This window comes from Hevea brasiliensis, chromosome 10, assembly GCF_030052815.1.
Source record: "Hevea brasiliensis isolate MT/VB/25A 57/8 chromosome 10, ASM3005281v1, whole genome shotgun sequence".
NCBI lineage: Eukaryota > Viridiplantae > Streptophyta > Magnoliopsida > Malpighiales > Euphorbiaceae > Hevea > Hevea brasiliensis.
The window spans coordinates 6585269-6600832 of NC_079502.1; the positions used below are offsets into that span (position 1 = coordinate 6585269).

At 32.3% G+C, this 15564-nt stretch overlaps 1 protein-coding gene across 1 annotated transcript; it reads right to left on the minus strand.

The window, feature by feature from the left end:
• Nucleotides 1-1560: 1560 nt before the first annotated feature.
• LOC110666270 (uncharacterized) lies at nucleotides 1561-8514 on the minus strand. Its single transcript, XM_021826697.2, has 14 exons — nucleotides 8242-8514; nucleotides 7750-7911; nucleotides 7567-7683; nucleotides 7400-7484; nucleotides 6180-6288; nucleotides 5997-6064; nucleotides 5741-5866; nucleotides 4609-5663; nucleotides 4103-4303; nucleotides 3931-3991; nucleotides 3146-3259; nucleotides 2831-2944; nucleotides 2663-2752; nucleotides 1561-1976 (listed from the first exon to the last, which is right to left on the minus strand). Exons 1-14 carry the CDS (start codon nucleotides 8337-8339, stop codon nucleotides 1950-1952), a joined length of 2427 nt encoding a protein of 808 aa, XP_021682389.2. The 5' UTR covers nucleotides 8340-8514; the 3' UTR covers nucleotides 1561-1949.
• Between the last annotated feature and the right edge of the window lie 7050 nt (nucleotides 8515-15564).

Sequence of the window (15564 nt, forward strand, 5' to 3'; positions counted from 1 at the left end):
GAATGCAGGGAAACACTAATTCAACAGTCATACAAAAGAAATAATGGGCTATGACCAAGTAAGCTTTATAATTTGTCATTATTGAACTTTATTTGTAGTAATATAATCTATTTTTTAAAAAAATTTAAATTTTATTTCACATAAATCTCTCTAATTTACTATAATATAATTATAAATTAAAAAAATAATAAAAATTTTTTTTTATCTCATTTTCTTTTACACTAATAAAAAAAATCTATCGTTTCAACTTTTTTATAAATCTATTATAAAAATATTAATATTATTATCATAATTTATTTAAAAAAAAAGAGAATTTAATCTTCATCAGAAAATGTTAAAATAACATTTGGAGACCTTATAGTGTTATTTGAAAAAAATTTTAATATAAAAATATGTTATTATAGATTAGAAAAAGTGAAATTAAAACAAAGAATAAAATTTTTTTAATAATAAATTAAAATTAAAAAATAAAAATAAAACACAAATAAAATTTAGTGACTAATTATAAAAATTGCCCCGTAAAGCGAAAGGACGTACCGACGTAGGGTTTAAAATAGGACAACAGAATAAAAGAAGTTGTTGGGGGTTGCCATATCACTGGGGTCAGCTTCAACACTGCCAACTGTAAGTTCGGCGCAGAGGAATATTCCGTATCTATTCTTCAAATCCTCAACTCAGGCCTCAGGATCCGCTTTTGGTTAAACAATTCAATTGGATGTTTAATTTTTTATTTTACAAAATTAATTATTTAATTTTTATTTTTTAAAAATACATTAATAAACTTTTTTATTTTATTTATTATTTAATTCTTTCAATTTTGATTTACATTTCATTCAATCCCTAATCTCTTTATTTTCTAAATAGTGAAATATAGTCCTCATAACATTAATTTCTCTCCTATAAATGTATTAGTTAAAAAAAATTTTGATTTAAATTAATCAGAAAAAAACCAAAATTATAATTAAATAATATATTTTTTAAAATAAAAAAAATTAAATATTTAATTTCATTAAAATAAAAATATTAAGATCTTATTTAATTTAATTTTATAATAAAATTTATTTCATTTATAAGTAAATTTCATGATAAAATTTATTTATAAATAATTTTTTTAATATATTTTATATTAAATATAAATTTTATTTTAAATTAAATAAATTTTATATTTAAAATAAAATAAAATAAAATAAAATATAATAAAAAAATAATTTTTTCACTTGAAATATATATAACCATAAATTTAAAATTTATTTATAAATTTTAATAATTTTAATAAAATTTAATTTAACTATAATAAATTTTATAAAATTAATTATTAAAAATTTTAAATTAATTTTTATTTAAATTAAATATTAAAATTTTATATTTATAAATAAATTTTACAAAATTCAATTACACCGAATACTAGCTAAATGTTAAATATTAACTTCCCTTCAAACAAATGAGTCCGCATCTATATGGACGTATAATCATGCACCCCATTTTTTAGCACTTTGATTCAATGCCAAATGCTGATTGAATTTACAATTCAATGGTAAAGATGAAAAGTAGGATTGAAAATGGGAAAGCAAGCAAACTTGAGTTAGTTCATTACTGGACCACAATATTTTACAGTTTCAGAACATGAAATTAGAATACATTTCTAGGGTTTGCTGTTGGAGACTGGTTGGGAATAAGTGAAGAACCCACCAGTCACATCTGATTCAAACCAGTATGATCAAGATTCCTGTCAGTAACGAAGGCCGTGGTCAAGTGCACTCAAACTCGCCCATATGTTAAATTTTGTGCATCATCCATAGCCAAGACTCTTTTTCTGTCATATGAAGCATGTGTAGAAACTATGGAAAACGTTGACAATATTTAATCCGCCAATATTTCAAATTTGGATTTGGTATGAAACAAGGTTTAGATTTTCACGGTTCACACAATGGAAGCATGACAGTGGGTTTCTAACCCTCCACTGCATATGTCTGAACCTGCAATCAGTAACAAATCATAACTAAAACTAGTAGTTCGTCTCGAGTTAGATAATCTAACTCAACTCAACTCAACTCAACTAAGCTTTTATCCAAAAAATTTTGGGTTGGCTAGAGTTAGATAATCTAAATGCTTGAAAATTGTTTATTATATTTCTACCATCAACAACAAAACTATACATGGGAGCAAGATAAAAACAAGAGGGTGCACATTAGGTAACCCTAGTCCACTTTTCAAGTCAAATAAAAACTTCCATATCCATGAAAGAACATTTTTCATGTATCTTGCTCTTTCCCTCCTTTCTGGGGAAAGTGTGGGGGGCATTTTTTTTAATCTACTCTAGCCTCAACCTTACCAAGAAATGAATAAAAAACAGATCTTCAGAAAGTGTTTTTTTATAATCCAATAAATGTTCTTTGTAGTCTATATTTATCCCTTTTTCCAAAAGAAAAAAAGAATTGCTTACAATATTTTAAACATGTTATCATGGAACTTCAGTCTAACCAAACACAACTTGTTTCTGAAATACTTCCCTTGCATTTTACACATTTATTTTTTTATCATAAAAAAGTATGCAATATTTTCTTGCATTGGTGTTTGTGCATGTGTTGAGGAACGAAAAAAATAGAATGCAGTAAGAAAATTAAGAATAAATAAAATGCAGCAACCTTTCAGATTATCCTACCTCAGCCAAGTTATCTTCTGGAGAATAATTTGGTCCAGTGCAATTCACACCATGAGCACCATCATATTGGAGGACCCTAAGTTTCCCTTCCTGAAATTCACACAAAAAGAGAAATGCAATTAAAGAATATAGAATGATGAAAAAGAAAATTCTCAGAAAAAAATGCACCTTAGTTCCATAAACAAGACCTCCCCCAGCAAAAGGATGAAAGCAAGCAACATTGACCTCGTCCTCTGCACTAGGAAGAACTCTCACCAGTTCCATATCTGAAACTCTGTAAACCTGAACAATTGGAGACGGATATAATTAGAGAAGCAAGTCTGCCAAAAAGGTATCAAGTTAAAGCACTCTACTATGATGCATTCATGGCATAAGCATTGGTTCCCCCCAACCCCCCAAAAAAAAAACAACAGAGAGAGGGGGAACACATCGCCATGTTATAAAACAAACTATGTGGAAAGGGGCAAGAAAAAGAATTTTCACCTCTAAAACTGTGTAAATAGGAGACGTTGTTTCCCCATCAATAACGATGCTTTTAAGAAGGGATCCATGACGTCGGCCGTAAGCCAACAATATATGCTCAGAAGTGGGTGAAAACTGCACATACAACATGAAGAATGACAACAAACCTAAAATAGTAAATGACAAAGCAAGACTAAAACAACACTGTACATTCACACAAGCATAATTAGTGAAATCCAAAGGAATTAAAACAACATATTCAAAGCTACTTTTTGAGCACACAGAAGTACATCACGCATCCCAATATTTTCTGGAAATCAGAATCAGAGCATCTAAGCCAACAAAGCGTCAAGCATACTGAGCTTTTCCTCTTCCTCAAAAAAGAACACCCCAAATATATAGGCATGGCTAATATACCTTGACCTAACACAAATGACAAGTCCATAGTTGATTACCAGTTCAATCAAATATACCAGAATTAACACCCAAGAAGCAATAGCACCAGCATTCCTTTTTCTAACTAAATACAAATGAGTTTAGAAAGCACAAAAGTAAAAATGCAGAGGAATCTAATACACTGTCAGAAATAAGCCAACAAAAAGAGTATGGTCAAGCTTTTATCTTACTATGCATGATATATGAACACAATAACATAAGGCCAAAAAGAAATTGCATCATGGTGAAAGGCTATTCTGGTGACAGCATAACAGAACACATCAAGAAGTTAATATCATGAAAATGAATAGTCTAGTCAACACACAAATCAAACAAGGACAATAACTTCCGTCTACCAACAAGCCACAGACCTGGATAGAAGTCAAACAATGAGCAGCTCTGATTGCTCGGGATACAAGAACTGAACCAAAACTGCATAAAAGAAAACCAGAAAAAATTATAGATAAGATAAACTATCCTTCAGAAGAAGAGTACAAAATCGCATGAACATATAATATGAGTTGGAGTTGGAATTAATTTTACGTTGCCTCCTCCAGGGAATATATGCGAAGCTCATACATAACTTGGCGTGCAGAGATTGGGTGTCGGGTAGGGGAAGTTGCAGCCCCAGTATCTTGTTGAACTAAAGTTTGTAATCCAGGGTCAGCTTCCATATTAGGAAGCATGCAAGCAACACAGGCAGCTAAGTATCTTCCACAAGGTGAAAAATGAGCACCCATCTCACTGCAAACACAATTGCAACCCAGAGCTGACAAAGTAAGCATATTGAAGGGTCCACCCAGAAAAGAATTTGTAAAACATAACAATACAATACTTGGCCATGCTGAGGTTTATATGTCTTGAAAACAAATTCAAAACGAGATGCAATTACAAAAATTTTAATGCATTAAATAACCTAGAGTACACCCCAGCCATGTCAGAGCATACCACAAGATCTACTTTTAATATAAATCAGCAGATAATTTGAAACACCCTGACATTTTAGGTAATCAAGGATCTATAAAGGGAAATCATAACCTTGCACATACCTACATAGGACAGCATGAGGTATGGTTAAACGACATCTTTCGCCATTGAGTGGGGCACAAGGATTTTGCATATCATGTGACCAAACCCTGAGCTTTACCGTACAAGGTAACTCTGCAGCAGCAGCTGCCAGTGATGTGGCAATTTCAGACTGGATTCTATTAAATATGGGCTGAGTATCAGCGCCATCATGTTGCATGTTCACGGCTGCTGTATTCTCCCCAGAAAAGCGGAAAGGTGAATAGTTATGTTGCAAGCCGGGTCTCCCAGAAACCCCAGATAGGCTAGTGCTGGCAGGCATTGCTAAAGTAGCCGCTGCAGTCTCCATATTGTAATTAGAAAGATAAGATGTTGAGGAGGAACCTGTAAACTGGGATGAATAGTCACGACCACCACTGTTAAGAGGAAGCACTGATGGAACACCAGCTTGGCTTTGACCCATTAACCATCCTTGCAAAAAGCGTAGCTCCCACCAAGTTGGTTCTCTAGTGGATAAGTATTGATGAAGTTGCCCAACCTCTGAGGAATGCTGCTTAACTGAAATATTTCCAGATACTCCATCCACTGTACTATTAGCACCAGCAGAAGTTTCTGGGTCAGTATAATTTCCTCCTAAAGGCTGCATTTCATCAGTCTCCATGGCATCTACTGTGGAGTCAGCAACACCACTTCTCGTTCCAGTAGGAAAAGAATTAATTACTCTACCTTCTCTACTGGAATATGAACTGCAAGGAACTGCAGGGAAGGTCTCCATGGGAGAAACTGAAGTATCATAGTTATCAGCTGCATTTGCATCTGTTTGCAATTGCCTTGAACCAGATGATTCAACTTGCATTATGCTCGAACCAACATGTCTATTTACATCTGTTCTACTATCATCCATAGAGAATGAAGGCATGAATAAGAAAGGCAACGACATGAGAGGTAGTTCAGCAGCCAAACTAACACGATCACCAGACTGAACATTTGTCATAAAAACAGCAGGAGGAGGATATCTTAGGTAGCCTGGAGATGTTGCCCGTGCCATCGAGGAATCTGAAGAGTCAAGATCATTGACCTGCATATCAGTCCAATAATGTAATATACATAATAGTAAGAATAAACAATTAATTAAATGCCCTTTGAATTATTTACCTCAGCAGTCAAGAGAAACGGAGCAGCATGTGGGTGAAAATGCACTGCTCGAAGAGAACGCTTTGTCTTCAATACAATGGCTGGTGAGGAAGCCTCCCCTCTCCTATTGTAGTGCCATATGTACAACTGACACATGATCAAACGCCAATGCAATGTTAATCTACAAATTAATGTCTCCCAATCTTCAACATAATGGGAGGAAAGGAAAAGACAGAAGCAAGCAAGACCAACTACAATACAAAGTAAGATTCAACACCTTGTGACCTGATGCAACTGCAAGCAATTCCCCTTCAGCATGGAAAGCAATGGAAGCAATAGGACGATCTGTTAAAGGAACAAATCCAGTAAGAACAGGTTCACCGCAAGTCATACATGCTTTAAAAATAAATACAGGAAAAAAAAATAAAAGTAACCAAACATGATTTGGAGTAGAAATTACAGAAATCACGAGATCCTATACACTCTGATGTGTTTGCATCCCATAAGCGAACCTCATAATCCAAGCTCCCACTAGCAAGAATTTCAGGCTGCAATGGATGGAACCTAACCTGTAACAGGAGCACTTTAATAAGTAATTTACCAACAGGAAAAAATGCATTGGATTGAGATGAGCAGGAATGAAATCTCAGTATGAGGGAAACGAGAGAAATATATATATATATATATATATATATATAGAGAGAGAGAGAGAGAGAGAGAGAGAGAGAGAGATTGACAAATAGAAAAGAAGGCTCAGCCACAATTGAAACTGTTTGTATCATCAAACAGTCAGACATTACAACTATCCTACTAAATGAACAATTATAAAAGCCAGGCCACAGAAGCAGTTCATGAAAAGATTTACAAACATTTTCTAGTTCCAGCAAATCTCCCACGTATTCAAAAAACTGTTCAAAAGCACCTACTGAAAGGGGAGTAAAGATTGAACACCTATTCATTCGTTTGACTAGGAGCTACCCACAAGTGATAAAATTATAAAATTTTCCCAAAGGTACCTCCGAACATATGTGAGTAAATTAGACGTATTTAATAAACAAAAGGTGCAAGAAAATATTATAGAACAGAAAGTTCAAAGTATACCATTATTAAGCTCAATAGTTACCAACTCAAGGGTACATACAATAACATCAGCATAAGCAAGAACATATATTGAAAATAGAATAAGCAAAAATGCACAATTAAGCCAACCACTAAATTCTACTGCATAAAATGACACTGCATATGGACTCGTGACCTTTAAACTGAGACCTCAGATGATAAAAAATGCCACCTAGTGTGGTCTTTTCCCCCCATAGGAAAACAGTGGAGAGAGAAACATGAATATGAACCTCTACCAATCCACTCTACGAGGCAACTACATAACCACTTGCCTGTTGGTCATTGTTTTCACAATTCACATGCTAGAAATTCTAAAGCTGAAGGAGCAAGGTAAAAAAGACATGTCCCATTATTTTAGCTTTTTAAGGACAATATATTCCTAAGTGGAGCAAACTATTGAAAAATTATATTTGGCGATGTCAAATAACTGAATTAAGACTTATCTTCAAGCAAATCACAATTACCATCCATTTAGCTAAGTTACTGATCAGAAATGGAAATGACCTAGCAAATTGATAACTAACAAGTGCTTCACTTGGCAAAATCTACTTTCCAACTCACCACCCAAGGAGTCCTCCGATGACCAGTCAACACCTTTAAGCAGTTTCCAGTTTGACAATCAATTATCTTCACAGTGTGATCACCACTGCAAGAATTGAAAAGCAAGCTAGGTACTAAAACATATTCACGAGTGAATAAAAAAAACAACAGAAAGTAGGAAAACTTACTGAGTAGAAGCAAGTTTTCTCCCATCAGGACTAAATGCTGCTGCAATAGTTGACCTTGGAGGAGGCACTAGGGGGCAATACTTGGCAGATAAATGCTGCAATGATTCAGCCTCAACCCTAAAATATAAACAAGTGAATAAACGAACATGAAACAACACCAATTTTATGATGCACAGTAAGTACCATGAAATAAGACCACGTTTTGCATCTCTTGCCGGTTCGCTTTTGGGCAAAGACGAAGAATTAGCATTCCATCGAGAAGTTTCTCCCCACTGCCTTTTGGGTACATGCTTTGTCTTGGGACAAATCTCTCTCCGCACTAACAAACACAAAGCATTTCTACCACTGAAAAGATAACAAAGAAAAATGAACAGATAACACGAAATCAGAGACAAACTACAATCGAATGAATGAACATTCAAAAAGTTCCATAATTCCAATGAAGCTAATATTAGAACTTGAGATTGAATCTATTGAATTTCCCTTTCTCTATCATCAAGCATCAACAAAATTACAAATGATCTGAAGTGCTCCTTATAATCAAAGCAAAAGACCATTAATCACAATGATCACTACAATCGGATACAAAATACAGAAGAAATCTCAAAAATCCTAACAAAATGAAGAAGATTAGCCGAATAACAAAGCATCTAAAAACCAAATTAGATATCTGACCTTCGAAGCGAATTACTAGAAGCATGGGATTGAACAGAATTTCGATCATGCGATAAGGAACGACCCGTCATTTCCTTGTTTTCACAATTGAAGTTCATAAAGTTAGGAATTAAAGTTTAACTAGTAAAAGCTGTAAAACAAGGTCGCCAATGGCAGAGAATTGAAGAAAAGAGTAACAGATTATTGAAAACCCTAATTGATTGCTTTAGATTAAGCCTCGGAAGACGAAGAAGAAAACGAAGAAGGATGGATCAAGTCAAGTGTGGATAGAGATTGATTTTTGGATTTGAAAATGCGAGAAGACCTAAATCCAAAAGCCCAGCGGAGAGCAGGAAGGATTAATTGAAAGATAATAATAATAAAAATAATAAATTAATAATATATGATTTTGCATTTTCTCATAATACTTCTTCGGGAAGATGCCTTTTCCTTTCCTAAACGCACTTTTGCCGCGTGCGTCATCTGCTTTTATCCATTTTGTAATAAAACAGTTTTTTTTTTTTTTTAATAAAAGAAACTTGTAATAAAACTTGTTTACCATTACGTAAATCAAATTTCTCATTTTTTTTTTCGTAGGATGGCTTTTTATTTTTATTTTTTTGTATTTTTATATAAATTTTTTTATTAAAATAATTTTTAAAAATAATTATTATAACTAACAAAATGCCTATTTATATACGGTTTATATATATAAATTGAGAAATTACTTGTATTAATATATATGATTATTAATAATTTTAATTTATATATATTTTTTTAATTTTAATATATAAAAATAATATAATGTTTTAAATTTTTTATTAATTATTTCAAATTTTATTTTTATCACTTTTATTCATCAAATTTTTTAATAAATATTTCATAATAAAAATAATTAATATATATAATATAAATATAAATATATGTAATTAATATACATTAATATATTATAAACTACTTTATAATAATTATTACTTATTATAAGTATTAATAAGATAATTATTAAATAATTTATAACTTACATATAATAATAGAAAATTTTATATGATAGTACTATGGATAATAATCATATATTAGCTACATTATAATACAAAAAAAAAAAGAATATTATGTATCAAACTCTTTCAAATATCTTTTTGTTATATATATATATATATATATATATATATATATATATATATATATATATATTAAAAAAAATTTCTGTTTTAATGATGATTTTTAAATTAATTTTGTTGCTTAATTAATTAAAAATAATTTATTTATTTTTAATACATAAATTAATGATAATTTCTATAATATTTTTTATAAGATTATAAATTTAAACTATTTTAAAATTTAATTCATCTTCTAATCAATCATTCTGAATTTAAAATTACGAATTTAGTTATAAAAATTTACTTGTACGTTTGCACATGTAAGTTTAGTATATAAATAATTTTAGTTTATATATTTATTATTTTAAAGTTAATTAAATTATATAATTATTTTGTCATTTAAAATATCAAAACTTCTTATATCCATTTATATAACATATTAAATATTATCTTATTTAATTCTATTAATATTATTGCAAAAAAAAGAATGGTAATGATCTAAAAAGTATAAATATAGTGCAAAAGAAAAAAAAAAGTCCATATTATATAAAGTTATAAGTTGATGAAATAAATATATATTAATATTTGTGAATGATTGATTGGCTTATACAAAATAAACTTTATAAGAGAACTTGTTTTATTATTAAGGTTTGTATTTTCTTCATAAAAATCAATATGCTTGCGTTTAAATTCTAAGATTTAGATTTGGATTTTGGATTTCAAATATTTAACTTAAATTTTAGAATTTGAAATTTATAAACTTAAAAATGTTGGACTTGTATTTTGACCTAACATTAAGGTGCAATTTTTTTTATTTTAGTTAGTTGAAAACTACTCCTCTGTCTATAAATAATAGTTACATTTTGAGTTTCTATAGTAATTAAGGAGATGATTGAATAATCTCATATTTATAAAAAAGAATACTAGTAATTTACTTAATTACTCTTTCTTAAAAATCTGAAAAATGAATATCAATATAACAAATAATCGATTTAATTAAAAAAGATGTGATAATATTAGTTATAGAAAATTGTATAAATATTTATTGTATTTTATAGAGATAAATGGTAAAATTAAAAAAAAATATTTAATTTTTCTTAATCCTCTAAATGTGGCAAATAATTTTAAACAAAATAAAAAGCCAAATGTAGTTATTATTTATGGACTAATGGAGTAATAAATAACACTTTTCAAATTAAATGCTCAAGTTTTTTTTTTTTTAAGTGATTTACCAATTTTTTTGTTCTAACTTCCAAGGTCTATGTCACGGTCCGATCCCACGGACCGGACCGGCACTAGGACTTGGATCAGTATAAGGCCCCTGAACCCGTAGTAAGCCCAACTAATCTTTAACCCATCCATGAAACCCATATTTTGAGCCCAATACCAAGAATTCAACAGGACAGAGTCCGACTATAACATGGACCATCCAATGAGAATTCTTAACTCACCCAACCTGTAATATCAAAATAAAACCATTTGGGGAGCTTAGCTCACCAATACAATTATTCACAAATCAATGTAAAATCAAATGGGAGTCCAACTCCCTCATCTAACAGGTCATCCATCTACACATTTATACATACATAGATTAATAAGTTTATAATCCCAAAATAATTAATCTTACAGTCCCAAGCTAAATAAAATGGTTCTATGCATGCGAATATCTAGATTTCAAATTTAACAATACAAGATATAGAAATAACAGCTAGTAGACCTTCGAGGTATGAAGCAGGTTAAACACAAGAATAAGCTCTCCTGTAACCTGAAAAAATAGGATGAACAGGAGTGAGCGTTCGACTCGTAGAGTAAGATATTGATTTTACTTACAATTTCTATAACTATCTATGTCTAGTGCATCCTTAGAGTGAAATGCACCATCTTCACATATTTCAAACAAAGCAAGTCATAAATCACATCAAAGGCAACCTGGAGTGCTCACACACTCGTGTATTACATTCACATTCACACTCACACATATATATATGGGAGCTGATCCCCTATACAGATCTCTTAGTTTTAACCTCTGCCAGCGAGATCAACTCAAAGCTGGACTTTCTCTTTAATATCCAAATGCGGGGGCCAACGAAATCTACTCAAAGTCGTGCCCACCTTGACTTATTCATAATAAGAATTGGGTCCCAGTGAGTCAAGCTCCAGCTGCATTTACCCGTCCAACCCATATCCATATACACACCACATAGACACCCACTCACACACAGAGCTCCAGATTGCCATAAGACAGCAAGCACAGCAATATCATCAAGAACAAATGCAATATAAAGCATGTCTAATATTTACTACATACATATATATATAAATGATGCATGAACATGCTTTAAATATAATAATATTGAAATTATAAATAAAATAAATATCTACTCATAAATTAACTGAAAGTCACTGTGAAGGCTAGGCGGAGGAGGAAGGCTGACCCGACTCACCTAAACATTATATAAAAAATTTTATCAATATTTACTTAATATAAAATTTTAAAGAATCAAGGAACAATCCTAAGTTTTGCTGAAAATCCAGCAAAATTTTCCTTATACGTAGGACTTATCAAACCAGCAAAAAGATCCAAATAATACTTTTAAATCTCAAATTCCCATAACCACATCTCATCAATATCATATGGCCCTTCCTGGGCCCTCCAAAATAGTCAAAAATCATATAGTTACATATAAAATAATTATTTAAAAATTTGAGGTGTTACATTCTTTCCTTCTTATAAAAAAATTCGCCCTCAAATTTTACACGAGGTAGAACAATAACACAAAGTTACATATCAAATAAATATGAGTACTTATTGTACATATCCCACTCTGACTCCTAAGTGAATCCTCCACAGATTGACTCATCCACAGGACTTTAACCATAGGGATCTACATAATTTTTCTGCCTGCTAAAAGTTGTCTTTAAACTTTTCCTGATCAAAGAAACCATCTCCAAAGTGTATTACACCAAATCTAAATAATGTACTCTCGCCTCTCTAACTTCTGTCCAATACAGAGGAGATCTACACTTTCTGTCATATAATGTTTAATGAAGCATCATTCTGAAATAACTACCTTTGCATGCACCTTATCGAAAATCATTGCTGATCCTATTTGACAATTGAAGCGTTAGCAAGACTTTTCTCCGTGATAAAAGCACCTGTACTTCTTAGTTTCGTGATATTATGAGTTTTTAGTCTACTTTTCGCCATGAGGTAATTGTACCAACTCCTGCTTGTCTTATGTAACCAGCTGCGTAGAACTCCATCCATCTCCTCTACCTCAAATTTAAATCCCTCTATTAAAAAAAATATTTTAAGCTTTTATGGTCGGTGTTTATTTCGCACATTTCACCATATAGGTAATGTCTCTAGATTTTTAGTATAAAGACTATAGCCTCCATTTCTATACCATGAATGGGGTAGTTGTGCTTGTGCTTCTTTAACTGTCTTGAAGCATAAGCCATTACTTTACTACGCTGCATCAAGACACACCCCAACTTAACTCTAGAAGCATCACAGTACACTTATACCCTTCTCCATTCGTCAGCAAAGTTAGCACAGGAGCTGTAGTTAAATAGTTCTTAAGCTTCTAGAAGCTTTCCTCACATTTATCTGACTAGAAGAACGGGACATTCTTTCGAGTCAACTGTGTTAGAGGAGCTACTATTCTGGAGAAATTCTACACAAAAGACTTGTAGTAACCTGCTAAGCCTAGGAAACTTTGCACTTCGGTGACTATAGTAAGCCTAAGTCAATCAGTTACTGCTTCAATTTTCTTAGGGTCCACCCGAATACCTTTACTAAAGACCACATGTTTCAAGAATGAGATGCTTTTTAGTCAGAACTCACACTTTCAAAATTTTGCATACAGCTGATACTCCCTTAATACCATCCTCAGATGCTATACATGCTCTTCCTCAATTCGAGAATACACCAAAATATCATATATGAATACAATGACAAAGCGATCTAGGAATGGCCTCAACACCCTGTTCATTAAGTCCATAAAGGCCACTAGTGCATTAGTGAGTCCAAAAGACATCACCCGGAACTCATAATGACCATACCTAGTCCTGAACGCTGTTTTTGGCACATCCTCACTTCTGATCCTTAGTAGGTGATAACCTAACCGCAATTCTATTTTTGAAAAGTACCTTTGACCTTGTAGCTGATCAAATAAGTCATCAATTTGAGGAAGTGGATATTTGTTCTTAACAACCACTTTGTTCAATTGTCTATAATCAATACACAATCTCAAAGTTCCATCATTCTTTCTCATAAATAGAACAGGAGCACTCTAAGGCAAAGTGCTTGGCCAGATGAAACCCTTATCTAGTAGCTCTTGTAGTTGCTCCTTCAGTTCCATTAGCTTTGCTGGTGCTATCTTGTAAGGTGACATAGAAATGGGATTTGTACTTTGCACAATATCTATGCAAAACTCTATCTCTCTATCAGATGGCAATCCTGGAAGCTCCTTAGGAAACACATTTACAAATTCTTTGACAACATGTACATTCTCTACATTAGTACCTTCAACAAATGTGTCCCTCATTAGTGCCAAATATCTCTGACATTCATGCTTCAACATCTTTCTGGCACTAAGGGCTGACACTGAGTTGTATGGAGCTATACTCTGTCACCGTCAAAGCTAAACTCTTTCACTCCAGGAATATAGAAATACACATTTTTATTATTTCTTAATCTTAACTCTGTGATTGGTTTTCACTAGCACATCCATCATATAGTATCATACTATAGTACTAACCTACTACTCATTTTATGAAACACAGGCCATTCACCATGGATGATTCTTCCTGTTCCTCCTTCCTAAACTGACCATTAAAACATTATCGTCTCCTACTATCCTTTGTAAGAAATTGCTCATTATGGTTAGATAGGAGCCCTTGAAACTATAAGTTCCACTCGAACTAACATGGCTGTGAGAAATGCGTGCTATGCCATAATTCTAGACAAGATACTTCACGTGTTCATTATTCTTATTATAACCACATATACTGCCCATGGCTCTCCAAACTTCAGCCTCAAATTTTAACCATTAGTAATAATTTCATCCACAGTTAGCACTTCCTCTAGCTTATAGTTCAGAAGGGTTGCAAGCCCTAATAACTAACTTGATTTAACTCCTCTCACTACTCTGATCGTCCTTTCTTACTTAACATTATATACACATTTACCATCATTTCCTTTTAAGGAGAATGAGTGAGGACTGGTGCCTACCAATTTCTTAAATACTGGGTCACTTCAATGACATTTCCCTTACTTACATAGTCTTCTAGAGCTAAAAGTGCGAGCTAAACTTGAAAAGAAGGAGAAATCTCCTCCTATAGTCAACACCACATTATTGTCTGTAGAATAATGTTTAACCCATGTCTCTTGATCTTTTTCTTGAAATTTTATCATCTCTTTCTATAAGATATCAGTTGCAACAATCCTTCTGTTATACCATCGATTTGTCTGACATATCATCTTAAGATTTACTATCTTTACTTATACTCCATTTTTACCTTTTATGCCTACCCTCATTCTTTTGCATCCCTACATCTTACTGTATTCTAGAAGATATCTCTCACTAACAGACTCTTCCAGAATTGATCCCAATCATACTTACTACCATAACTCTTATCCTTGTACTTCTCAGTGACTTGTGACTACCACTCATACATATCTCTCCCTTCTCTATCTTTTACTATCGTTCTGTTACTTATTTTTATTCATGTTTCCTTATAAAATAACCCTATTGGTCATACTGAAAATGCTTACCTAATCCTTGATCGCAGACCCCATAACTGCTATCTCACCATCTCTACTCAGGACCTAAGCCTATGTGCCATTTTCCACCATCCTTTTTGTTCGTCATGCTTATTTGAACCATTAGGTTTACTTTTATTTAACTTACTACTTATTAATTCACTCCTTTGCCTAATAGGACAATTCAAGACACCATTGCACATCCTATAACCTTTGCTTGCTCTGGTTGCATTCCTCAATTAACTTTCCTCACACTGTTAGAAGTTTAAATGGATCTTATCCCAATGCTACCTACTTCATCTTGGGAATAGGAATAGACAGAGTTTGATCCATATCTTATAACTTTGAACTCCATGTTTTGGCTCCTAACACTGTCTGAACTATGACCTACTCTAAGTCTTACACTTCTAGATCCTATATCTTGACAACTATTCTCACTCATGTAATCTCATTCTGGGCTTTCTAATATTACTTTTCAGT

Coding starts and splice junctions, on each gene's coding strand:
- LOC110666270 (XM_021826697.2), bottom strand. CDS start 8,339: ATGAACTTCAATTGTGAAAACAAGGAAATGACGGGTCGTTCCTTATCG. Junction 5,867..5,996: donor CAGTTGCATCAGGTCACAAG/GTGTTGAATCTT, acceptor ATCATGTGTCAG/TTGTACATATGGCACTACAA. Junction 1,977..2,662: donor CAGAAGATAACTTGGCTGAG/GTAGGATAATCT, acceptor TACTGATTGCAG/GTTCAGACATATGCAGTGGA.